General features: G+C 56.7%; 11 protein-coding genes across 11 annotated transcripts; 5 read left to right on the forward strand and 6 right to left on the reverse strand.

The window, feature by feature from the left end:
• Window positions 1-302: 302 nt before the first annotated feature.
• On the forward strand, window positions 303-1,381 carry LMH87_010896 (uncharacterized protein; the record flags this gene model as incomplete). The annotated part of the gene is made up of 2 exons (XM_056199946.1): window positions 303-403; window positions 457-1,381. 2 exons carry the CDS (start codon window positions 303-305, stop codon window positions 1,379-1,381), a joined length of 1,026 nt encoding a protein of 341 aa, XP_056051845.1.
• Window positions 1,382-2,062: 681 nt separating this feature from the next.
• LMH87_010897 (uncharacterized protein) lies at window positions 2,063-2,316 on the forward strand (the record flags this gene model as incomplete). The annotated part of the gene is made up of 2 exons (XM_056199947.1): window positions 2,063-2,183; window positions 2,234-2,316. The coding sequence occupies 2 exons, from the start codon at window positions 2,063-2,065 to the stop codon at window positions 2,314-2,316; spliced, it is 204 nt and encodes a 67-aa protein (XP_056051846.1).
• Window positions 2,317-4,450: 2,134 nt separating this feature from the next.
• On the forward strand, window positions 4,451-6,496 carry LMH87_010898 (uncharacterized protein; the record flags this gene model as incomplete). Its single annotated transcript, XM_056199948.1, has 3 exons — window positions 4,451-4,658; window positions 4,723-6,386; window positions 6,446-6,496. 3 exons carry the CDS (start codon window positions 4,451-4,453, stop codon window positions 6,494-6,496), a joined length of 1,923 nt encoding a protein of 640 aa, XP_056051847.1.
• Window positions 6,497-7,036: 540 nt separating this feature from the next.
• On the reverse strand, window positions 7,037-7,653 carry LMH87_010899 (uncharacterized protein; the record flags this gene model as incomplete). The annotated part of the gene is made up of 2 exons (XM_056199949.1): window positions 7,037-7,471; window positions 7,546-7,653. 2 exons carry the CDS (start codon window positions 7,651-7,653, stop codon window positions 7,037-7,039), a joined length of 543 nt encoding a protein of 180 aa, XP_056051848.1.
• Window positions 7,654-8,324: 671 nt separating this feature from the next.
• LMH87_010900 (uncharacterized protein) lies at window positions 8,325-9,059 on the reverse strand (the record flags this gene model as incomplete). The annotated part of the gene is made up of 1 exon (XM_056199951.1): window positions 8,325-9,059. One exon carries the CDS (start codon window positions 9,057-9,059, stop codon window positions 8,325-8,327), a length of 735 nt encoding a protein of 244 aa, XP_056051849.1.
• Window positions 9,060-9,552: 493 nt separating this feature from the next.
• LMH87_010901 (uncharacterized protein) lies at window positions 9,553-10,218 on the forward strand (the record flags this gene model as incomplete). Its single annotated transcript, XM_056199952.1, has 2 exons — window positions 9,553-9,571; window positions 9,641-10,218. 2 exons carry the CDS (start codon window positions 9,553-9,555, stop codon window positions 10,216-10,218), a joined length of 597 nt encoding a protein of 198 aa, XP_056051850.1.
• Window positions 10,219-10,446: 228 nt separating this feature from the next.
• Window positions 10,447-11,607, reverse strand: LMH87_010902 (uncharacterized protein; the record flags this gene model as incomplete). The annotated part of the gene is made up of 2 exons (XM_056199953.1): window positions 10,447-10,907; window positions 10,968-11,607. The coding sequence occupies 2 exons, from the start codon at window positions 11,605-11,607 to the stop codon at window positions 10,447-10,449; spliced, it is 1,101 nt and encodes a 366-aa protein (XP_056051851.1).
• A 687-nt stretch (window positions 11,608-12,294) lies between these two features.
• Window positions 12,295-13,764, reverse strand: LMH87_010903 (uncharacterized protein; the record flags this gene model as incomplete). Its single annotated transcript, XM_056199954.1, has 4 exons — window positions 12,295-12,489; window positions 12,558-13,067; window positions 13,131-13,316; window positions 13,369-13,764. The coding sequence occupies 4 exons, from the start codon at window positions 13,762-13,764 to the stop codon at window positions 12,295-12,297; spliced, it is 1,287 nt and encodes a 428-aa protein (XP_056051852.1).
• A 744-nt stretch (window positions 13,765-14,508) lies between these two features.
• Window positions 14,509-15,387, reverse strand: LMH87_010904 (uncharacterized protein; the record flags this gene model as incomplete). The annotated part of the gene is made up of 1 exon (XM_056199955.1): window positions 14,509-15,387. One exon carries the CDS (start codon window positions 15,385-15,387, stop codon window positions 14,509-14,511), a length of 879 nt encoding a protein of 292 aa, XP_056051853.1.
• A 3,829-nt stretch (window positions 15,388-19,216) lies between these two features.
• Window positions 19,217-19,535, reverse strand: LMH87_010905 (uncharacterized protein; the record flags this gene model as incomplete). The annotated part of the gene is made up of 3 exons (XM_056199956.1): window positions 19,217-19,243; window positions 19,296-19,340; window positions 19,401-19,535. 3 exons carry the CDS (start codon window positions 19,533-19,535, stop codon window positions 19,217-19,219), a joined length of 207 nt encoding a protein of 68 aa, XP_056051854.1.
• Window positions 19,536-21,411: 1,876 nt separating this feature from the next.
• On the forward strand, window positions 21,412-23,528 carry LMH87_010906 (uncharacterized protein; the record flags this gene model as incomplete). The annotated part of the gene is made up of 8 exons (XM_056199957.1): window positions 21,412-21,454; window positions 21,662-21,717; window positions 21,766-21,784; window positions 21,872-21,983; window positions 22,050-22,254; window positions 22,305-22,460; window positions 22,515-22,966; window positions 23,033-23,528. 8 exons carry the CDS (start codon window positions 21,412-21,414, stop codon window positions 23,526-23,528), a joined length of 1,539 nt encoding a protein of 512 aa, XP_056051855.1.
• Between the last annotated feature and the right edge of the window lie 447 nt (window positions 23,529-23,975).

A 23,975-nucleotide genomic window follows, 5' to 3' on the forward strand; every position in this document is an offset into this window, starting at 1 on the left:
GGCGCCCAAAGAGGCAAAAGCCAGGTGAGCAATGGCGCAGCAGTGACTCACCAGAAAGCCTGGAACTGAACTTTTCTCTGTGGCAGAAGCGCATTCATGAGGAAGAAAAACAAGTAGCCAGTTTAGTTGGACGGGTTCTCAACTGCGATCCACTAGAGCTACGAGCTGCAAGAATTTGGACGGGTATATGAAGACACGGCGCCGCTGTGTCTCCATGCTCATCAGTTACAAGCGATACAAGCCAATTCACTTCTACCTCTTTCTTGTTGTAATTTGGCTGTTTTACTTTTACGAATTCAATCATGACGGGAACGACGAGTAACAGCAGCAGCTCCTGCGGCGTCTGCAGCATCACATTCGATACCGTGGGCGCATTCCGCCTACATGCCAAATCGCCAGAGCAGTACGTTTTACGTCTGTTGGCATCACTACAAGGTCCAATGCTAACAGCCACAGCGTCGCCAACCTCCGACGAAAGGCTGCACAATCTGGCGCCGAAATCCGCAACTCGACTGACTCCGACTCCGACAGCAGCATCTCATACCTGGCCTCGAGCGACTCCGACTCTGAGCCCGAGCCCAGCGGCCCTTCTGGGACGACGCCGGGCTTCATCGCCGAGCAGTGTCTGTTTTGCAACGTGCGGTCTGCCGACTTTGACGCCAGCCTTATCCACATGGCGAGCACGCACAGCTTCGTTGTGCCGTACCAGTCGTCGCTGGTCGTCGATCTGCCAACGCTGGTGTGGTACCTGCACCTCGTCATCTATACATACCACGAGTGCGTCGCGTGCGGCAGCCGGCGACGGTCCGCGACGGCGGCTCAGCAGCACATGCAGAGCAAAGGCCACTGTCGCTTCGACATGGCCAACCCAGAGATTCGCGACTTTTACGACGTGTCGGCGCTGGACACGCGACTCGTGTCGGAGCTCGTGCAGCCCGACGATGGCACGATCCGATTGGCGTCTGGGAAGCTCATCTCACAGCGCGGGGCGCAGAACAGCGGGCTAGCCAGCGGCGGCAGCGGCGGCAGCGGCGGCAGCGGCAGCAGTATTCGCAAGAGGCTGGAGCGTGGGGGAGTGGAAGATGCGAGGGAGACGGCGCTGGCGGTCCAAGGCAATGCTGAGCAGCAGGTGGTGCTGGACGGTACGGACAGGAAAATGGCGACAGCGGCGAGGCAGATGGCGCAGCTGAGCGTGCGAGACCAGCAGGCGCTGGCGCATTTGGCGCCGCATGAGCAGCGCAGAGAGCTCACTCTGCGCCGGAAGCAGGCCGATCGAGTACGGCGGGCAGAGTGGCGAGCGCAGGCGGCGCTGGGGCGCAAGGGAAACAAGACGTTGATGAAGACTTACAAGCCGCAGGGCCCAGAGCGGCCTCTCGGGTGAAGGGATGGGGTGGTTTATTCATGTGCTCCTGGCTTTAGTCGCCAAGCATGGCGTCGTTTCTAGCATCGCGGGCTGCGCTCATGGGTTGTCATGGTAGAATAAAATGTAGAATATCATCCATTGCTCGCGCATGCCACGGTCAGCGCTTGGCTCGTGATTGATGCTTGATGCTTGGGATGTCAAGGCTGTCTGTGACTGTTGGAGATGAGAGTTGCGGCTCCACCGAGACAAGCCTAGCGACAGCTGTCGCTAGCTGAAGGCGCAATGCACCAGGGTTGTTAACAAATGCAACTAAAAAGTCAAAGTTTCGTAGCAAAACTTCGCGATTTTACTTTCCCTGTTTGCCAATAGTCAGATGAGCACGCAGAAATTGACAGACAATCTCGGCTATGTGGAGCGTGGAGTCCCGGCCGGCATGGCCGCATGGGTGATGCGCGGCCATGGAGCCCACATGAAGCCGGAGTGGATGCCGCCTCGGCTTGCAACTGGAGGTCGGGTATGTTGGTCCTGTACCAGTAACTAGTTGGGCACTGGGGAATTTATTTCAGATCGTGGTCCATCCCGGTTGGACTCCATGGGTCGGGGATTTTGGTGCATGGCCGTGACACGAAGTGTAAATTTGCTTTAGTGGTCCCGTGGGAGCTGAGTGCGACCGCGACACTGCGTCAATTTCATAAAACCATGTCCGAATTGGCAGCAGTAGCGCATCGAGTTCCCAGCCGAGGCGGTGTTGTGTTTGGTGCCAAGAGCGGTGATGACTGCGGGCGTGCAGGCTGTTGCAGACATGCAAGGCATGTCGCAGGTGTGTCGCTGTGCTGGTGCTGGGGTCCAAAGGCTAACGTTAGTTCATAGCATGTCTCTCGCCAGCAGAAATCGCTGCCGATTCCGCCACTTTCGGCGCAAAGTCGAGACGGTCCATCGACAGCAAGGAATAGTATGAAAAAGGCTTGACAGACATGCTGAGTTGCTCGGCGCTCCCCTGGAACTACCAGCAGCTTCGAGCCGACCGTCCTTTGACACCTGGGACTTGCAACTCACCAGCGATCCTCACCGTTTCGATGCACGAGTGATGAGCGGCTAGAGCGTCGACTAGGCTGAACTCTGGAGCTGCACTAGAGTTGATGGGTGATGGACAATGCGAGGGAATGGTGGTGGTGGATAGTTAGTCTGTGGTGGCTTGCCGTTGCAAACATTCCCTGTCACGTACTGCGGGGGGAGCAAGCTGGGCGCAAAAGCTGAGCCAGTCACGGGCCAGTCACGAGCCAGCTATTCCAAGGTTGACCCGCTGGGCCGGGAGGGGCGACCAGGACGGTGGGCGCTGGAGGAGTGCTGCAGCCACTGAAAGAAAATGGGAGATGCAATGAAAATGACAGAAAAGTCCGAATGGAACTGGGTTTCAGTTTTCAGGCTGGCTGCAAAGGGCTGCAAAGAGGTGCAGACGGCTGCAGAAAGACTGTTGTAAAACCACGCATAGAAAGCAGATCAGCCCGCCAACTTCCAAGGTAGTAACGTACCCAAGGTAATGTACAGGTAGTTTCAGCGCTCGTCTGCGCCATCACCGCCCCTCTGGCGCCTCTGTGCAGCGTCTCCAGCCTCCATCCAGGTGCTGCTAGTGCTGCTGGTAGCCTGTGGAGGTAGGCGTGGTAGCTACCACGTTAGCGCACCTCCATCCTCCAACTCGTCCACCTGCCGAGCTGCTTGGCCAGCCTCATCTCCACCGAGCCAGACCAACGCGGGCAAAAACCAATCCCAGCTCGAGCAAAGGCGAAAAAAAGCCTCCAAAACGGTTACTCCCAAACGATCAATCACTAGCAACCCGCTCGCTTTCTGCTTCCCCATCTCCAGTCTTTTTCCTCTTCTCTCTTCAACCTTTCTCGCTTGCTCTTCCCCATCCGCTCAACTCGTGACGTCTTGTCTTGCCCCGAGGCTCTTTGCCCACACCTGTGCCCTCGGAATACCTTCGCCTGCCAAACGCACGCTGCTGCGTCCAACACTAGACACGCGATCCCGCATGGCCCGGCATCACCGCTCCAATTCTCGCATGGCGCCAATTTAGCTTGCCCGACGTCTTCCTTCTCTCTCTACCCTGTCTTTCAGTCTCTTCTTCGTGTGAGCGATTTCGTGCGTGCAATTACAAAAAAAAAGACGCCTTCCACATCCGGATCCCTGCCCGCCCACTATCCGTCAATTCAGTCCTGCGCGACACACGCACCGAGGCGAGAAAACGGCCAAGACACACGCCCAAGACACAACTTCTCAAGGCGCGACACACACGCAGCTGCCTCCCTCGCATCACTTCCACGGCGACATCACTAATCGAGCTGCAGCTCGCCTGCGCATTGCCACCTCGGTTCTCGTTGCTGCGCGCCCACGCTGTCGCCAAATACTACCCGACTAAAACAGCGCCACGTGCTAATGGAAACTACTTCTCTTGCTCGACCAAGCCCTCTCAGCTCAACGTACGAACCACAGCGTGACAACCTGCATTGAAACGACAGTCGCCGATTGCTCGATTTGTCTCCGACATCCGCTCCGGCTCGCGCACCCATCTCCGTCAAGTTACTTGCTACGTGCGGCTAGCCGAGTCGACACGTCGCACAACAGCGCCCGTCTCCCCGCCTCTGCTGGCCTTGTACGATCCGGTCAATTGCCGTCGTTTTATTTTCAGCTTTGGCTGCAGGCAATACGAACCGACAGCCTTTGCACTGTCGCTGTCCACCGAGGCACTCGCCTGGTATCCTGCCAGAGCCAGAGTGCGCATTGCCAAGGGCGCGCCACCAACCATTCAGGTTGCGACCAACGGACTAGACTGTCCTTTTCGCTAGACTCGAGCGACAACGGACCTGGTTCCCATTTGAGCCGACACCGCACTTGCTCACCGACCGTGCTACCCTCCTGTTACGCGCCTGTCGCACTAAGGCACGCCACTTGGAGCTGCATCGACAGCTAGCACCTCTGTAAAGACTGCCTGGATCGTCTCGTGGCTTGCCAGCGCCGGCGCATCCAGCTGCGGCTCTCTCCGAAGAACCTACTTCCTGTGTAGCCCAATTGTCCTTTAAAATTGCCAACATGCCCGACGACGTCGACGACACGACGGCCGACCTGTCGGACCACATGTCCGATATCGAGGAAGACGGAGACATTAAAATGGAAGACAGGTCGGACAACACCAACGGCGAGCCCAAGAAAAAATACGACCCCAAGGATCCCTCAAGACCCAGGCGCAAAAAGGCCCGACGAGCCTGCTTTGCCTGTCAACGAGCGCATTTGACTTGTGGTATGTATCCGAATGCGCCTCCAGTCATGCGAGCTCGAGCCCCAATCTAACGTGTAATCTGCAGGCGACGAGCGCCCCTGTCAACGCTGCATCAAGCGCGGTCTCGCAGACGCTTGCCAAGACGGCGTGCGCAAAAAGGCCAAGTATCTCCATGATGCGCCTCCCGAAGCGTTGCGGCCCGTCTTGGGGCCAAATTACAACCCGAGCGCCGGAAACGCCGCTCAAACCAACGGCAACCGGCAAAACTCGGCAACCTCGGAACCTGCCATCTCGACCCCCGGGAGCACATTCATGTCCGCCGCCAGCACCGCCTCTTATCCTGTCTACCCGTCCACTGCCCAGGCCGGCGTCGGCATGTCTCCGAATCTTGGCTTCAATCCACAGTCGACAGCGGCATCGGATGCATTTCCAGGTGCCAATGCACAGTCTCAGATCGGTGGCATCCTCGGAGGCAATACTATGGATTTCAATGCCCTCTTTGACCCGAGCAATCCTGCTCTGTACAACTTTGATCTGGAGGGCCTTAACTTCGGTAGTCAATACGCTGGATGGGAATTTGGCATCCTCAACAAGATGGGCATGGGCGCCGAGCCTTCATCGCGAGAGAATTCGATATCACAGTCAGCAGAGCCCTCATACGCATCGCTCTTTACAAACGGCAACGGTGCCACCATGCTGAGTGGTGAATATACTGGTGGGGATGCGAACGCCAACATGTACACGCAGGGCAACCTGCAGCACGGCTTACCGCACGCGTATGCCATTGCGGCGGCGCCGCAATCCCTGGCCAGTCCCAGCACCGATGCGACGACGAGTCCGCAGCCGGCCCACAACGCCGAAGGGTCTCCCAACCCCGCCAACAGCTTTGCGCTGCAAAATGCGCACGCCGCGCGCATCAAGACGAAGCCGGACAAGGTGGCGCAGATCCTCGGCAAGCGGCAGCGCGACTCGGCCGGCATCTACGCGGCCGTCAAGGAGCCGTACCCCTACACCAAGGGCTTCCACAACATGGTGCAGGTGCTGCGGGACCGCCTGCCGCACAGCAAGGTCATCAAGGTGGCGCGGTCGCTGGCCGAGATCCGGCCGTCGTTTATCGCCTGCACAAAGGACCTCACGCGCGAGGACCTGGTGTTTATGGAAAAGTGCTTCCAGCGCACGCTCGTCGAGTTTCACGACTTTTTGCAGCACTGCTGCGCGCCGACGATTGTGTGCCGCCGGTCCGGCGAGGTCGCGGCCGTGAACAAGGAGTTTACGGCGCTGACGGGCTGGACCAAGGAGGTGCTGCTCGGCAAGGAGCCCAACCGCAATGTCTTTACCCGCCCGTCGTCGAGCGATGCTGGCGGCGAGGTCGTCGCCGCCCCTTCGCGAAATAACAAGGCGGGCGAGCCCCAGCAGCCCGTGTTTCTCGCGGAGCTGCTCGACGACGACAGCGTGGTGGATTTCTACCACGATTTCGGCCAGCTGGCGTTTGAGGACTCGCGCGGCAAGGTGCAGCGCAGCTGTCGTCTGATGAAGTACCGCACCGACGAGGGCGATGACGACAAAGGCCTAGCGACGAATGGTGGTGGTGGTGGTGCCAAGGGAGGGAGCATCCTGAGCAATCGCGTGACGAAAATTGACGGCGAGCACGGCATCTCGCGCATCGAAAAGGATGGCAAGGTGGACTGCACGTATTGCTGGACGATAAAGCGGGACGTCTTTGACATTCCAATGATGATTATCATCAACGTAAGTACCTGCCGCGGGGAGGAAATCTATCTCGTATTATGTCGCTAACGATTGGGTAGTTTTTACCGCGGTGTTATCCAAACCAGGAGCCTCAGCAGCTTGCTGTGTGAGCGCGGACAATGACGTTTGAATGGGGATTCGGTATATGGTATAACTACTTTGGGGTCCTATTGCATGGGAGGTGTTTATTCTTTTTCTATTTTATTATTCTTTCTTTTTGGGTATCAAATATTTGGGAGGATCTTCGTTTTTTTTTTGGCTTTTGGATGTTTGAATCCTTTTCTTCGGTGGGCACAATGTATTTTGTTTCGTCTCGTTTCTTTTCTGGGTTAAAAGGAGAGCAGGCAGTCCGGGCAAGAGGCCGTGATACCCTCGGCGCCAAGGTCGCTGAACAATTGAACATGACCAGACTTGCCGTTTTATTCTTGCAGTGGAGTTAAACATGACACACGTACATCACACTATGTGTTGGTTCTCTAAATGGTTTTATTGTACTCCTGTTCTCAACACATGCTTTTATCTACCATGTCCATGAAATCCCGTACCATTCAACATATACTCATTTCCCTCATCAGTCATTCTCGGCCCCCGTCACAACCCATTCCCTTCCTTCTCAATCGAAAAGGTCTCTCGTACCCGCCACTACGCAACTACAGCTCCTTGGTCAGCCACTCACCACCCTTGAGCGCCGCGTGCCGCCAGCCCTCCCGGTCGAGGCTCTTCCTCGCGACGTCGCAGTCGGTGTTGATGTCCTCGACCAGCGCCTCGAGGCTCTTGTAGTCCTTTTCCTCGCGGATGAAGCCCGCGATGAGCAGCCGCATGTGCGCGTCGTAAAAGTCCTGCGAGAACTGGTGCAGCACGTGCACCTCGGCGCTGCGGACCGTGTTCTTGTAAAACGGATTGTACCCGATGGACATGACCATGGGGAAGACGCTGAAGGAAGAGGACGAGGAGGAAGGGGCGTGCTGCGGGTGAGAGGCCGGGAGGGCGAGCGAGGCGTAGCCAAAGTAGACGCCAGAGGTTATCTCCCCGATCCAGGGCGTGACGGCGGCGTCTACGGGGAGGTTGGCGGTGGGGATGCCGAGCTGCGGTCATGTGTCAGCGCATTCCGAGGCCCAGACACACGAGATGGGAAAAGAGGGAGATCGAGGGTAATTACCTCCTTGGAGCCGCGGCCAAAGCCCGAGATGACCTTGCCCTCCATCTGCAGAGGGTAGGGTGCCTCGGGACCGGCATCCGCGCCGACAACGGCTGGTCTGCCGGACATGGTTTGCTTATGGCGCGGGTGCTGAGAAAAGAGCTACAAAGAGACGTACAGATGCCAAAAGAACGGACAAGGGGACTGGGAAAAGACCGTTGCGGCAAGTTGAGGGTGAGTGTGAGGTGTGTGAGTTCTCGAGAGAAGCGTCTGGAATCTTGCCCGTGAGGAAAAGGCGCCGCACGCAAGGCTGCAGTGAGTGAGCGGGTGAAGGCGGCGCGGGGTGGTGGGTGGCCTGCAGCTCCCGGCACTGACAGCGGGACAAACGGTTGAGTCACCCTGGTGGGTTTGGGGGTGTAGGGTAGGCTACGTAACAGGAGCTTGGTGTTGAAATACGACGTCACACATCACAGAGCAGACAAAGTCGTAAAGAATTTCTGTCCTTGGTACGAAGTTGGGTTGGGTCGCTGTTTCATAAAGAAACGACTTGCTGTACTTTATTGAACTGGATTGATCGTGCTGTCGTGAGAGCTGATGTTTGCAGCCGGTGCTCCATATGCAAACTTCAGACACTAATTGAACGCTACAAGTCGACACTCGACCAGCAAGATTGCAGCAAGATAAAAACATGAAGCATTCTGGTATCATAAATAAACAATCTTATACCCCGTTCCCATTGTCGTATTCCCCTCACATAAACACTCCCAACTGTTCCACAAGTCATGCTTCCAACCAACCGTCTACGCAGCGGTAGGCTTCTCCACGTCCTTCCACTCCGTCTTGCCCAGCCTGATAATATCACTCGCCTCCACGACCCAATACTTGCCCGGCGCCTTGCCCTCCTCGGCCAGCTTCGCCGCCCTCACCGCCGCCTTGGCAATCACGTCCGCGTCCTGGCCGAGAAAGTCCTTGGCCGCGCCGCTGATCCTGCCGAGTCCATGCGTGAAGCTCTGAAACAGGCTCTCGGCGGTCCGGCTCTGCTCCCGCTCGCCCAGGATCACGCCCGGCTTGAGGATGATGCCGTGCTCAAAGTCCAGCTCCTTGACCGCGTCCTCGACGCCGTTCTTCATCTTGCTGTACGGCACGCCGCTCGACAGCATGCCGCGCGTGCCGCCGGACGAGATGAAGACAAACGTCTTGACGCCGGCGGCCTTGGCGGCGCGGGCGAGCTCAATGTTGAGGTCGTGGTCAATCTTCCACTGGTTGGCGAGGCCGCCGGCGGCGGCGCGCGTGGTGCCGAGCGCGGAGAAGACGGCGACGGGCGCGGGGGAGAGGGAGGAGAGCAGCGAGGCCCACTGCGTGGTGTCGGTGTTGACGACGGCGTTGAGGTTGCTGGCAGAGGTGGCGGCGTCGGCCTTGGGGGCGCGGCGGGTGATGGTGCTCACGGGGCGGTAGGTGTCGCTGGCGAGAATGGTCGAGAGGATGTGGGAGCCGACGAGGCCGGTGGAACCGATGATGGCGGCAGAGGAGGCCATGTTTGCGGGATGCAATACGGGTGTTGTAGAGATTTTTCGTAGATGGAGGTGTCGTAATGAAAGGAGGGGAGACGGAATGCTCAGTTAAAAGTGGCAGAAGTTGGGATGTCTTGGAGAAAAAGAAAGTCAAGACTGCGCGGAGTGCGGAGCGGATTTCATCATTGGTAGGGATAGCTTGGGACAAGCTTCTGAGCTTCGGCAGCTTCAGCAGCCGATTCGGTCCACCCTTGTCTTTTAAAATCGGCAGGGTTCATTCTCAGGCGGTGGCTGGCTCCACACACAAGTCCGAGGCGGGCAGACTGGCTGGTGGGCATGCAGACGTAACAGCTTCTCTGCCTGCTTCTACCTACAAACCGACCGTTCTTGACATTTGGCATTGCGCATTGCGACTGGCGCCTATTCCACGCCCTTTTTCTTCTCGAGCCGCCTTTCCCTTGCTCTGTGCACTTCACACTCCTTTTTTTCAAATCCATCATCCCATCCGCCCACCACCATGGCAACTCAATACGAAGGTCCGTTTCCCCCTCCCCCGCCTCACAATTCCATCCCTCACAACGACTTCCCACTGACCCCCCTCCTAGTCGAGCACAATGTGCAATTCGCCGAGCCCCGCCGCGGCCGCCGTGTCGACATGGCGTCCTTCTTCTCGCTGCTCAACCGCGTCGCCGAGACGCCCGCCTCGGCCGCCACGCCCGCGCACAACCCGCACGCGACGCCCACGCCCGCCGACACGGCCGACCTCTTCCGCATGCTGCAGGACCAGCTCCTCACGCTGCACACCACGGCGCCCACGACGGACAACCGCGCGTTCCTAGAGCAGCTAATCTCCTCGCTCGACGACGAGATCCAGGACCCGCCGGCGTCGCTCAAGGGCGTCTCGCAGGAGTTTGTCGACGGCCTGGACCGCGTGAGCCGCAAGACGCTCGACGAGGACGACGACTGCGCCATCTGCAAGATTCCGTACCTCGAGGACGAGTGGTGCCTGGTGGTGGAGCTGCCGTGCAAGGGACGCCACCAGTTTGACCTCGAGTGCGTCGGGCCGTGGCTGCGCAGCGTGGGGACATGTCCGATGTGTCGCGAGGAAATGATGAAGAAAAAGGAGATTCTGGTGGTGGAAGACGATGACGAGGAAGAGGACGGCGACATGATGTATGCATAGAGCTGAGGGTGCTTTGTTGGCGCGGGTGTTGTTGCGGTGCCAGTTGTGGTAGTCGAGAGGTTGGAAGGTACTTGAATGGGCGTCACGGAGTTTGTCACTTTTAAGCATGCGAAGCACTACACAGAATAGTTCCAGAAGAACTCGCTCCAGTAAATCAATGTATATAAATTGGCATTAACTATATTCATTATTCCACGCTGCTACCTTGCACGTCCTTTGATCATTGCACTATTTGTTACCCTTTTCGATCGAGCTCATTTTGCTCACCACGCCATCCACCCTCTCCTTGAGGCCCTCCTCCTTGGCCGCGCACGACAGGTCCGAAGACAGCTCGGTGAGGCGCTTCTTCCAAAACGTCCAGCGGTCCTTGGACGGGCCCTTGGCGGGCGCCTCGACCAGGCTGCCCGTCTTGGTCACGTCCAGCTCTTGTTGGTCGAGGGTGCCGGCCGCGGTCGACAGGCGATGCAGCTCCTCGCCGGCGTGCCAGAGCCACTCGCTGGCCGTGTTGAGGTGCAGGTCGCGCGACGCGTCGGACGAGTGCTTCTCCTCGAGGCCGGCGCGCAGCTCCCACAGGCCGAGGTTGAAGGACGACTGCATCCTGCTGCCGAGGATGCGCGCGGCAAACGAGTTGAGCGAGATCCATTTCTGCAGCGACGCGTGGTCCTCTTTGCCGTCAAACTCGGGCTTGACTGTGCTTTGTGTCAGTGTCTCTGCTCTCGCTCCGTCATGGTACAGCCGCGACGACTTACAGTTCCATGCGTCCCTCAGCGCGGGACCCAGCATCGGCAGGTCCTTCCACACCGTCGTCTTGGCATCCCAAATCTCCACCTCGGCCGTCTTCTTCTTCTGCAGCGCCTTGATGACGTCGATGAGCTGCGCGAGGCGGTGGTCCGTCGCGGGGATGGTGGCGACCGACTTGAGCACCACGTCCCAGAAGGTGTAGAGAAAGTCCTCGGCGCCGTCGCTGTCGGCGGCGAGCGTCTTCTGGAAGAGCTGGTCGATCTTGTTGGCCGTGTCCTCGGCCGACGTGGCCTTGGCCGACGAGGTCGCGTCCTTGACCTCGACGTCGATGATGTCGGCAAGCTGCCTGGCGAGGGCGTCGCCGGTCGCGACTTCGGTGGACTTGAGAGGTGCTGTTGACATTGTGGAATATGTGCTTGCAGAGGAAATGAAGGGAGGAGGAGGAGGAGAAAGACAACGACGACGACGACAGCTCGGTGACAGAGGCCTGATCGGAGCAGGTGCCGGGGCCCAAGCTGGATGACGTCGGCGGGCGACGGGCGACGGGTGGTGAGTGGCGCGGACTGACGATGAGCTGGAGGGTCGGACCAGCGCACGGTGTGGGTGACGAGGCAGAGCAGTGCGGATGCAAGGTGTGGCAGACTTCATTCAATGGATAGGCAAGATGACAAGGTGGAATGAGCCGGGTGCGTCCTGTATTTAGTCTTTATTCAACGGACAAGCGAGACGACGCAGGCATTCTGGTAAGCCGGCACGGCTGGTGAGGTAACATGCCCCTCCCTCGGAGCCCGCCTAGTTTGACCTCGCGCGGGGCATTTTCAGCCGCTACAGGGCCCTGTCAACCCTCGTGAATGCCCCTCAGAAGAGCCGCTAACCAGTACCACGTTGGGCCGTTTAGCAGAACTTTTTAGTGAGCGTTTTATCGTTAGTGAGCTTCTCATAGGTACCTATCAAGACCAATCACTACGCCGGCCCGCGCCACGATCTTTTGTCCTTCCACGGCATCCTCGGCGCCGATCTCCCGCCAATGTACTGGTCAGAGGCTGACGACAGCCAAGCATGAGGAGATTTCGCACTTTTTGATCGTCGCTAGCATGCCTAGCAATGGCGCAGCAGCACAGCAACCAACTGGATCGTCCGATTCGACACCAGCTACGACGTCATCTTGGTCGCACAGCCACTTGCAAAGCCCAGTCCGGCATGAGTCGAAGCAAACGGCCACTGCTGGACTGTTTCGGCCAACAAGTTTCAAATTCAAATCAACACTGCGTCATGTCTCTCGTCTCTCATCCCCCAGCGGTATCGAGTACATATTTGTCCACTCGTCAGCCACGCTCATCCCAGTGGATTCCCGTTAAAGGCAAGCAGGTTCACCGTGCCGCTCGGCACACCCGTCAAGATGTTCTTGGTCGCGAGCTCCTGAATCCGCTTACACAATGCTTCCGACCCCGGGAATCCCTCCAGCCCGGCAAGATACGCCCCGAGGCCTGTGATGTGCGCCGCCGCCATGGCCGTGCCGGACAGTGTTTGCTGGTCGTCGTCAGTATAGGTCTGCATGCGTCACCACCACCACATCTCACGCCCGCTCCTCAACGTACCGTGTCGCCGCTCGGCCACGCCGCCCGGATGCTCACCCCCGGCGCAAAGACATCCACCACCGGCCCGTAATCCGAAAATGGCGCCCGCGCATCCCGCTCCGTGCTCGCGCCCACCGTACACACCGTCGGCTCCGACGCCGGCGACGTCCTGCCCGCGTCACCGTTGTTGCCGCCCGCCGCCACGGCCACGAAGACGCCCGCGCGCACCAGCGCCGCCGCCGCCGCGTTGACGGCCCGCGAGTACGCGCCGCCGATGCTCAGGTTGGCCATGGCGCCCCGCGGGCAGCCGCGTCGCTTGGCGTCCTGCGCAATGTAGTCCATGCCGCCAATGACGTGCGCGAGCGTCCCACTGCCGTTGTCGTCGAGCACCTTGACGCCGTAGAGGCGCGTGCGCTTGGCCACCCCGTGGACGGTCCCGCCGATGATGCCGGCAATGTGCGTGCCGTGGCCGTTGCCGTCGGTCGTCTGGCTGACGAAGCTCTTGATCTGGGCGGCTCGACCACCGAATTCCTGAGGGGAAGAGGTGGCTGTAAGTAAAGCTATTGTAAATAAAGGGGAAAGTAGTGTTCGTACAGGGTGGTTGGCGGCAATGCCAGTGTCGAGGATATAAGAGCAAGTCCCCGCCCCAGCAGAGCTGTCGTAGGTATACGTGCTGTTGCCAGGCTTGCGATGCGAAATGCGTCCGAGATTCCATCCCGCGTTGGGTTGGTCGACGTAGCTCAGAGGCTTCAGCGTCATGTCGTGCTCAATGAAGTCGACCTGTTTGAACCCGATCAGCAAGCGCGGCCACCCGCCAAAATAGTCGACTTACACTGGGGCTGAGTCGCAAGAATGCCAACTGGTCTTTGTCGAGGTACGTAGCAAAGCCACGAAAGATGTTGCCGTATACGTTCTGCGCCGAAGAGGCATGCTCTGAAAGGGCCTCACTGGCAGTGAGGGAGAAGCCATCTTTGAGCTTGACAATGTAGTGGCCGGGGATGATCTCGCCTGCTGGTTTGAACAAGGGCGCAACAGTCGACTGCAATTCCCCGGCTGCCGCCAAGCCGACCAAAACGCACGCGATAAACAGTATGAGAGCCATGTCAGGAGTAATTGCGCTAATATAGAATAGCTGCATCGTTGCACGAGGGGAAACGGCATCTATATATGCAGAGTCGGGGCCGTCCAAGCCTTCGCCCCCGTGAGCAAGGCGCCGCCACTGTCTCATATCAGCAGCGCAGCCGCAATCAACTCAGTCAAGCTTAAAAACAATCTTATTTGGCAATTCCAGCCACGTTTCTATTCTGAATAATGGCACCTTCCCTATTCTCACCTCAAAATGCGGGGGGGCTGTAGCATTGCATGGCAGCTGAAGACGGCCGCCAGCCACGGCGCACACACTATTGCTCCTCCATCTCCTCTCTTCGCCGTACCACATCGGCAGCCCATCCTCGTTGCCCCTGTAGCACACACACATGTTCTGCGCGGTTCTAATCTTTATCTCGTGATTGGCGCAGACCATACTTCCTGTTGTCCAGCCAGCTTCTCTCGAGCGCATCACATCCATTGTCACGTTTACCCCCCGCGTTCTGGTCCAATCTCTATCACAGCCATATCAATGTCGGCCACAGCTGCCAAGGAATAAGCTAGATCGTCACCCAATCGTTTCTGTATGTTTTTCACTTCTACCACAGTATTATAGAGACCTCATATGGACCAAGTCCATGATGTAGTCCATGCTAGACATGGCTTACATGGTTCCTGAACGAGGAGCAGCTCGTGGTTTCAGCAGCTGTTGTGTAACCATTTACATACCTTTTTTCGTAGATATGAGTTATACACATACAACAACTGTTACATGAAAACTACATACTCTCCCTCACAAACACGGATCATATGTGTGCAATAGCTGCTGTATGGAGCCTATGTACTCTCTCTCTCATAAACATGGATCCTGCATCTACATATGCAATCACGTCCAGCCTCCATCCACACGAATACTCTGGTTCGTCATCCCCGAGCTGTCGTCCGCGCACAGCCACATGGCCGTCCTCGCAATCTCCGCCGGCACCAGCAGCCGCTTAATCGCCTGGCTCCCCAGCACCAGCCGCTCATACTCCGGCGTCATGACATCCCTCAGCTCCCTCTCCGTCGCAATCGAGCCCGGCATGATACTATTCACTCGAATGCCCTGGGGCCCGAGCTCGTGCGCCAGAGTCCGCGTCAGCCCCACGACCGCCGCCTTCATCGTCGTGTACGGCGCCAGGCCCGTCGCCGGGATCGCCCACGAGATGCTCCCCATGTTGACCACTGCCGCCGTGCCCGCCGCCTGCAGCAAGCCCGGCAGCAGCGCCTGCGTGAGGAAGAACTGGTGGCTGAGGTTGACGTCGACGGCCTTGGCCCAGAACTCGGGCGTAATCTCCCGCGTCGGCCTCCGCATCCCCGCCGCCGCGCTGTTGACGAGGCAGTCGACGCGCGGAAAATCGGCCAGTATCTTGGCCGCGGTGGGCTGCAGCGCGCCGGAAATGTCCGAGACGTCGCAGTGGTGGTAGATGGGCGCGTGCGCGACGCCGTCGAGGCCCGACACGCGGGCGAGGGTCGCGGCGGCGGAGTCGTCGTCAATGTCGAGAAAGATGACCTGTGCGCCCTGCAGGGAAAAGTGCTCGACCATGGAGGCGCCGATGCCCATGCTGCCGCCCGTGATCACGACGACGCGGCCGCGGAGGCTGGGGTACTTGGCAAAGCTGCTGTGGTCCGTCATGCTGGCAGTGACTACAAGCCTTTGGATCGGTTCTATGCTCTGCGTAGAGTGGCGACGCCTTGTGATGTATTTATGATCAGAGACGGGCATGGCAGAGCAACTCGAAAAGAGAGGATTCTTCCCCGCAGAACAATACGCGCCCGTTACAAGTTTGGATCTACAAGAAGGCGCGGGGTTGGTGTACAAGCGGCATCTCGTGCGGAGATAGATTGCGGGATGGTACGTTGCGCTACCTGCCCGAACGGGAACGAAGCCGGCACGCTGCCAAAGCTAGGACCTCGAGCCGACCGTTTTAATTAGACGTGTTTCGATGGGTCAAGAGAAGTGAAAGGCGACTGGAATATATCGTTATAGTAAGTGATTTCCCATCTCTCTGGGGTCTCGATAGACATGTGCGTCCCGTCCGAAGCTGGCTCCGGCGTCCCAACCAAACTATGCGTTGTGTGGGCATGTGATGGTTAAATCTTACCAGCATTGCCAGATGTCGTTATTCTGCGCGTGGCGGAAACATGGAAACAACATGGTTTGACTTTGGCAAACTTGACAAACAAAAGAACAGATGAAATGGCCGAAAATGAAAGAAAAAAAAAGAACCACCAGGGAGAAACGGCCCATGTAGGCCGCCAAGTTGCGGCTCAAACGACACAAGCGTCACGATTAACGAGCTGTTGTCGCGCACACAGCGGCCAAATTCATGCGCCGGCCGCACAATCCATTTTCTCATCCACAAACGGGGCGTTAGCATAAAACAGCATGAAAATCTCCGACGTCAGGTGGACACTGGACGAATCACAAATTCGTCAGTATGGGGAACCTGGCCGCCGTGCGGCCTCACCGCCGTGATCTTGACTTGCTTTCGTGGGCCATGAAACTGCAGAGCGGATTCGAACGCTGTAATCAGTTTACTTCTGATTCAGCACGCAAGCACGACCCCATTCAAGCAGGCCGACAGTGCACCAAATTTCAGTCTTGTTCTCCCGGCATTTTGCGAGCTACTCCACAGCCTTGACATCGACGCCATTGCACATGCTTCTCTGCGCAGTTGTCAGCGCGGACAGCTCCCCGATTCCTTGACGCGACTGCTCTGTTACTAAATTCAACGAATCCTTGTGGCTTCAAGTGAACGAGTTGACGCCTGTGCAACTGCATCATGCAGTGACATAGACATACATGAGCCGCCCCTATGCAGCTAGGGGAGCTCGTGCATGATAGAAGGGACGCATGTGAAAGACTGCGCACGAAAGCATTCCCCAGAAGGCAACCTTGTCTTAGAAGAACCATCAGACGAGACCCCAACAGACCAATAACTAACTGAGAGCAAAAAAGAAAACCTGACTAGCTTGCGACTGTGCAGCAGGCGTCGTGCCCGCACGGGCCCGCAGAATTGAATTCCAGAAGCCTGTTCCCAGGATGAAACACTGGTCTGAAAGCCCTGTCGCACGGGAGTAGCTCAGGCTATCGAAACAAGCGCTCACTTTCGCTCGAGCGCCAGGCCCCTGTTGGTAGTCGTCGCGCCGATGGAACGAAATTGGAAGGACCAGCGAAGTATGGCAGTTCACAAGCGCCAGCCATTGCATACATATGTATCGCCGGCATTGCTCTTCTCACCGTCTTTCCAACACGAGCAACGGCAGTGTAGAATTGTACCCCAAGCATGCCCCGGAAAGATTTAAGTGAATCCACTGGGGAGCCTGGTGGCGAGCCCCAAGTCTGGAAATAGAACTCAAGTGCCGGTACCATTGAGAGCCACCGGAGAATTATCAGGACTTGCTTTTTCCTGATCATTGGTTTGTCGCGATGATACCTGCTCGCTTCAGCCTCGACTCCGACAATGGCCGGCCGGCTCGGGACCCAGCTGTCTCGGCATAGCGTTGCGAAATTCCAACTGACAATGACGGACGAGCTTTCTTTTTTGGCTGTACGGCCGCAAGCCCCGGCCCCTGTATACGACGACTCGGGCGCGCCCGCAGCTTTGGGAACCGGGTTTGCCGGGGGGAGACATCAGCCCCCGTCACAAGTTGTGCTGGGCGAAAGTTCGATCGGCGAGCCTGATAGACTGGGGCAAAGCGGCCGATGTTCGCCTGGTGCATGCAAGCATGCTAGCCTGGCAATCAGGCGCAGCCCAGGTCCCCTTTCTTGGTTTCTGAAATAGACGGTCGGGATAAAACAAGCAAGCCGGGCGTTCCGACGGTCTACACAGAAGATGGACCGCAAAGCTTCCGCATTCCCGCTGTGGCTACTTGGCTGATTCAGCTTGGCGTTTCTGCAGAGGAGCGCGGCGACTGTGAAAGATCGCACTGTTTTGGTTCTATTTTGTTCGGCGATATGCAAGTATGCGCATCCAATGCGACGCGCGGATAAGATTTCTGTACGGACCAGACGCAGTCTAACGTTAGTATAATGCGACGGCGCGACGGAGCCAAATCTGGGTTGGTTAGTGCTGCAGACTAGCAGCAGTTCGGCAAGACAATGCGTGTGTCGCGGACGGCAAGCTCTACCAAGGCACACGCCCATCCGAAAATCATTGCTCCCAGTAATATGCTTGATCGCATGGATGGAACGGTGCTGGGAATGGCACGGAGTAATGAGAGAACAAAGAAGTGATTGTCCCGCTCGGGCGTTGTGGCCGACTTGACACGCTAGCCGTGCTTGTGTAACAAGTGACAGGTCTCAGGACGAACAACGGCAAACCAGTTTTGGCATGCCATGTTGACTCTAAATGGCTGGCGTTGTAGGCCACGAGAACGTGCTTGCGGAGGCCTGAAGTATTAGTTGGCATAGATATCGATATACTGTAGTGGCTCGTATTACCAGCCGTGTGTCACATTGCAATCTTAATACAATGTCTTTTAATCTATTGCACCAAATGGATATGCAAGTTGGCTGTTTGGTCCCTCGGCTAGACTTGCAGGGCGCAAATCACAGTCGTAGTCATTTTGTCGGGGCCATGGCGGTGCCGCCCCTGCAAGAAGGCCCAGCTTCGCTCAGGGCTATACTCAAGGGTGCTGCCAGCGTGTTAGCTACGTTAGTGCGTCTTGTGATTGCGTAGTAAAGTTTACCAGGTTCTGAGCATGCTCCAACCGGATCGAAGTCGACACGTGGTGCGACAGGGATACAGCACGAAGCTCTCGGCTGCTCCAAGCACCGCCAGGCTAGCGGGAGCAGGCGAACAGCTGCTCATAACGTTAGGTGATAGGCTACAGCAGCACAAGCCGTTTTCGTGCCGGCTCATACATGGGGAAAGTCAATAAACGCTGGTCGCGGCGGGAGCTTATTTGTTCTCGAAGCCACAGAATGTTCTCGAGCTGATCAAGACACCATCTCGTTCACGGTGGCGCTCTCTGTTCTGGACAAGGCTGCTGCAGGGGCATGCAGGTTTCCCCTTATTCGGGTCTTGCAGCTGCTACAGAGTCGCCCGATCAACGTGGGCTATTTTTCCTGTTCATGTTTCTGATAATGGGGGTTGATTTTGACCGGCCTGTGATTTAGTCAAGCTGAGGCAAGACATTCCGAGCATCCTGACGAGCGTCATTGAGAGCAGCCGACGCTTCCATCTCTGGCTACCCGGCGTACGACTGTATGACGGCCTAATGAGGGGTAAGCGCGGTCCCAAGCCACCCGGGGCGGAACAATGAAGAAACTGGGCGATGAGACAAGTCTTGGCCTGACTCTTGATAGAATAGTTTGGTTGCGAGACTTTCCCATGCGCCAGTAATTGACGCCACCGAAGGCTTGTCCCGACTTCAGACTCAAAGCACATGGCCGTCGAGAGACTGTCGCGCGGACGATTATACTTGGCCGACACGGTGTCAAGCTATTGAACTGAAAATTGGAAACGCCGGTGAGCTCCACAACAGGATTGAGCGTTGGACGTTGCACGTCCAGCTGTGAAGACCAGCTGTGTTCTAATTTAACTTTATTAGCGGTGCGGGTAGTCACTGAGACCCTGATGCGAGATGTTAGCGGATGTTGGCCAGTAATAGAGTCAAGGCACTGGCCGGCGACCCCGGGCCCGCCAGCCACGGCGCATGGTTGGCCCTACACTAATCCAATTAGATTTTTGACGTCCATGGATGTACCACATAAAAGTCAAAGGTTAATACTTGAAACACCTGGGAGAGGGCAACAGAGTCGGTGTCCCTGTCTGCGACGAGACTGAGGTTGAGCGGTGGAATGTTGGCCGTGCAAGACGCGGGAGTGTGTATCGTGATAGGAGGTTGGTTATAGGGTGGAAGCATGGAAGCATGGAAGCATGCATGGAAGATGCATGAGACCAAATCAAGACACTGCCCGGGCAGCAAACACAGCCCGGCGCCACATCTGCATGCGGTATGCGTGCGTGCCTCAGAGTGATTCACCATGGGCCAGAGATGCGATGGCACCAATGATAGATGGGCAAGCCCGCGGTTCCTTGGTTGGCATGGGCACACGGGGTAAACCACCACAACGCCGGTCCAGCCGCACTCCCAGGCTGTTTTAATGGAAGTCAACATGGCTGCAGTCAAACGTATGATAATGATGAGCAGACGGAGGAGACCCGGAGCTCACTGGTAGCTGATTAGAAATGCTATTCTCGCCGGGTTGTGCCACCCGCCAGCTGTTTGGGTCCAGAGGCGTTTTGGCGTGGTGCTGGCAACATCATCGGCCCTGCTGTATCAACTCACAACGTAGTCAAGGCAGCCTTGGATGAGATCTCCGAGTCGCGGCCCAAATTGCCCATGCAGGAGTGGTGGCAATGGGGTTACGAGATGCAAGCCAAAGCAGTAGCGGGCGTTTGCGTGGTGGCGAGTGTGAAGATGCAAGCCAGAGCCCCTGTGGCTGGATTACTGTTTGCCCAGTGACATTCGCTAGGTAGGCAGAATCAAGCTAGAATAGCTTGTGGCTGTCCGAAATGCGGCTGGCGAAAGAGGGATGATATCAGCTCTGGGGCGTGGCTGAAGTGAGATGCACATCAGATGTGCATCACGGATGGGAGGCGCAGGTTGCAATTAATTAATTACCTTGCTTGTCTACCAACTTACGCCGACCTGGAATGGTCATATGCTTGACTGGCCAGTTACAGGGGGTCGTAAGGGCAGGTACGGGGTGCACTCAGTTACAGGGCATTCTGCGGAGTCGGGCCCTGTAAATAGGTAGGTAGGTAATAAATTGCTGCAGATCCAGCAGCTGCATCAAACTCGCCATCTGACTAACCCCTGCGTCCGCCCATCGGCTTGGGAAGTCTGTGTCTGTTTAGAATGACTTCTGGGATGCTATACGAACCGCTCCGTAGGGAATCATCATCTTGTACTCTTTTCAGCTGGCTGATATGCTGCAAGTAACCGCACAGCGCGCTCCAAGGTCCCAAGGTAGGTCGTACCGTCACGGGCAGCCCGCGACCGCTGTACAGGGTTGGGTGCTTGCGGCGCCGGTACATGTTTGCTGGTGCAAATGAGGCGACCCGCAATGTACCTGCCTGGGTAGGTACCTATCTTGCGCAAACTTACAGGCTGTAACCCCTACCAATCACTGGAATACAATCTCCTCAACCCGCTGTGCGGCGCTGGTTTAAGCCGGCCCCAGCGGTCCCAGTTGTTGTTCCCAGTGGCACCCAGTGGTCCCCCCCCCCCCCCCCCCCCGCCGTGCCCGCCGTGCCCGCTAAAAGGACCGCCGTGTCCAGCGTTTGACGGTTTTGGCCCACTGCAACAGCGCACTTGCTCTCACTTGCTCTCGCGCTTTTTTACCCTCTTCCACTCTGACCAGTCCCCGGCCGCTGCACGACTTTCCCTTCCCGCAACACAGCTTTTCCCAATCTTGACATCTTCACCATATCTCTCGACGACTCCCTCCCTCGTCTTCTTCCGCCGAAAAATCGAATCAAATTCTTCGCACGGCAATTGCATCTCCCGCACCCCCCGCCGATCACCTATTCCCTCATCCTCTGGCTGCTGCCTTGCCAGCCCGCCTCTCATCGTCGCAGCAAACGGCCAGGCCTCTCACGCAACGACAACGGCCCTGCAAACAACGCCCATCCTCGACGACGCCTAATTACACTTTCTCCCCTTCCTTCCAGCATGGTTCTTGCCTTCTAGATATATCCTACATCTTCAAACCCCATATCTCGCAGCTCGCAACATGGGTAACGGTCAGGGAAAGCCCGTCGACCTCAACGGCGAAGGTACGCTCACAATTCCGCCGCCGGTGCTTCTAGAAGCGCCACGCAGCACAAGCTTCACCACACTACACCTTCCCTCAAGAGCCACTCTAGGTGACCTCTGCATAGCTCACCGCGGAATATCGCGCTGTGCTCAAACATGTCCCTCCTCGAGCTCTGTTCATTCCGTCGCATCCTAGCATCTGACTACATGTTCTAACAACCCGACAGTTAGTCTCAACCACTTTCGCCTACTACGGGTCGTCGGCCGCGGTGCCTTTGGCAAGGTCCGAATTGTTGAGCGAAAAGATACCGGACTGTCATTCGCTCTCAAGTATATCCGCAAAGATGAAGGTAGGCTCGCACAATCCACCTAGCCCGCCTGGGATCCCTGCTTTGCAGCTGAATCAATGTCTCGCTAACCACGACTTACTTTGCTAGTTGTCAAATCCGAGAGTGTTCGCAATATCATCCGGGAACGTCGCATGCTCGAGCATGTCAATCATCCTTTTATTTGCAACTTGCGCTATAGCTTCCAAGATATTGAATACATGTGCGTCTTGCCCCGCGACTCTGCGCCGCCCTATCTATACCATACTCCCTAGCTCACACAGCACAGGTATCTTATTGTCGATCTCATGAGCGGCGGAGATCTCCGCTTTCATATTTCGCGGAAGACTTTTACTGAAGAGGCAGTCCGCTTCTGGATAGCTGAACTGGCCTGCGCTCTGCGGTATATCCACGCTAACAACATCATTCACCGCGATGTCAAGCCGGACAATGTTCTTCTCGATGCAGATGGCCATGTGCATTTGACGGATTTTGTATGTATTCGATACCCCTCATATATGCACAACGCGCTGACTGATGGCAGAATGTCGCTTCTGATGTTGTTCCCGGACGAGTACTGACCAGCAAGTCTGGCACCCTCGCTTATCTCGCGCCCGAAGTGTACGCTGGCAAGGGTTACGATGTGCGTGCGGATTGGTGGTCGCTCGGCGTTCTCTTCTACGAATGTATTTACAACAAGGTATACCATAATCCTGTCATATACATGGTAAGACCAACCAGCTGACAAACGCAGCGTCCTTTCGACGGCACCTCCGAATCAACCTTAAGCCAGCAGATTCAGAGCCAGCAGCCAAGATACCCTGTCACACAACCTCCGGTCTCACTTCCATGCCTGTACGCCATCGGCTCAGCGCTCGATTCTAACCCGAACACTCGCCTCGGCCATACCTGGGAACACTTCACTAGCCACGAGTTCTTCCGAGACATCAACTTTGACCACCTCGAGCAAAAACGAATCGAGCCCATCTTCATCCCCTCTTCTGAGAAAACGAACTTTGACGCTACGTATGATCTTGAGGAGCTGTTGCTGGAGGAAGCGCCCCTGGAGGCGCGAGCGAGACGGCAGAAGCCGCGTGAGCGTTTAAAGGATGACGCCTCGCAGCAAGAAATCCGAGAGGATGAGCTTTATCGTATGATTGAAACGGACTTTAGGCCGTTCGATTATACGATTGCGGCTTACAAAAAGTAAGATAGCATTGGTCCCTAACTCCCTATAGTTTTTCGAAATTGTTTTGCTAACGATGACTACAGATACACCGAAGCTGCCACCGAGGCTGGAATCCCCCAACATCCGAGGCACCCGCCTCCGTTGCAGCCGGCTCAAGGAGATGGGCCACGGGCCATTACCACCGATACTGCCGTGCCTGCACCTTCTGCTGGTGACGTCCGATTGCTGCACACATCTGGCAGCGACGAGGCGGCTTATTCGAAGCCAGTCCGCAACGCTCCAGCGCCTCCCAACTATCGAAGCGAATACGTCTCTAGGCGCACTCCGTCTAATAGCAACAGAGTAACAAGTCCCACCGGTGGTGTACAAGTCACGCTTGACGGTGGCGGCAGCTGGTCTGACCTTGCCCGTCAAGACGCGACACTGCCTATTGATGCCAACACGACGGCTGTCTCGAAGAGCGAGAGCTCTAGTAGCATGTTTGGATTTCTCAAGAGCAAGAAGGGTCGTAACCATAGCCCCAAGCCCAAGGAACGGGGCGTTTTGGGCAAGGAGGGCGCTCGTGTAGTCATCAGCTAGACTACCTCGACCCTTTCCTCTTACCGGAGTTTATTGGTTTTGGTTTCCTGCTTTTTGCTTTTCCCGCCTGATCAGATACACTGTTTTTATACCCTGGGCCACGGATAGAGGGCACTTTTGCACACAACTACACCTAAGCACATACACGCACGAGCACAATCTGGCCGCGGCTTTCTTATTTCTTCAATTTCTGAAGGGCAACGAGGAGCTGCAACGACCTGCGCGAAACTGTTTGTTTCCCCGATGTGCATCTTGACGAATTCTGCCATTTACATTTTCTCTTGTTTGTACTCATGGATTGGTACTCGTTGCATCTACACGGCACGTATTCGACACTGAGACGATATCTCCTTTTCCTGTCTTCTTTACTTTTTCTCTTTTACATAGCATTGCGGTTCTGACCATTTCTCTCCTTTCTTCCTTGCTTGTGCAACCATAAAAATGGGT

The sequence above is a fragment of the Akanthomyces muscarius genome, chromosome 4 (genome assembly GCF_028009165.1).
Source record: "Akanthomyces muscarius strain Ve6 chromosome 4, whole genome shotgun sequence".
NCBI classification, from domain to species: domain Eukaryota; kingdom Fungi; phylum Ascomycota; class Sordariomycetes; order Hypocreales; family Cordycipitaceae; genus Akanthomyces; species Akanthomyces muscarius.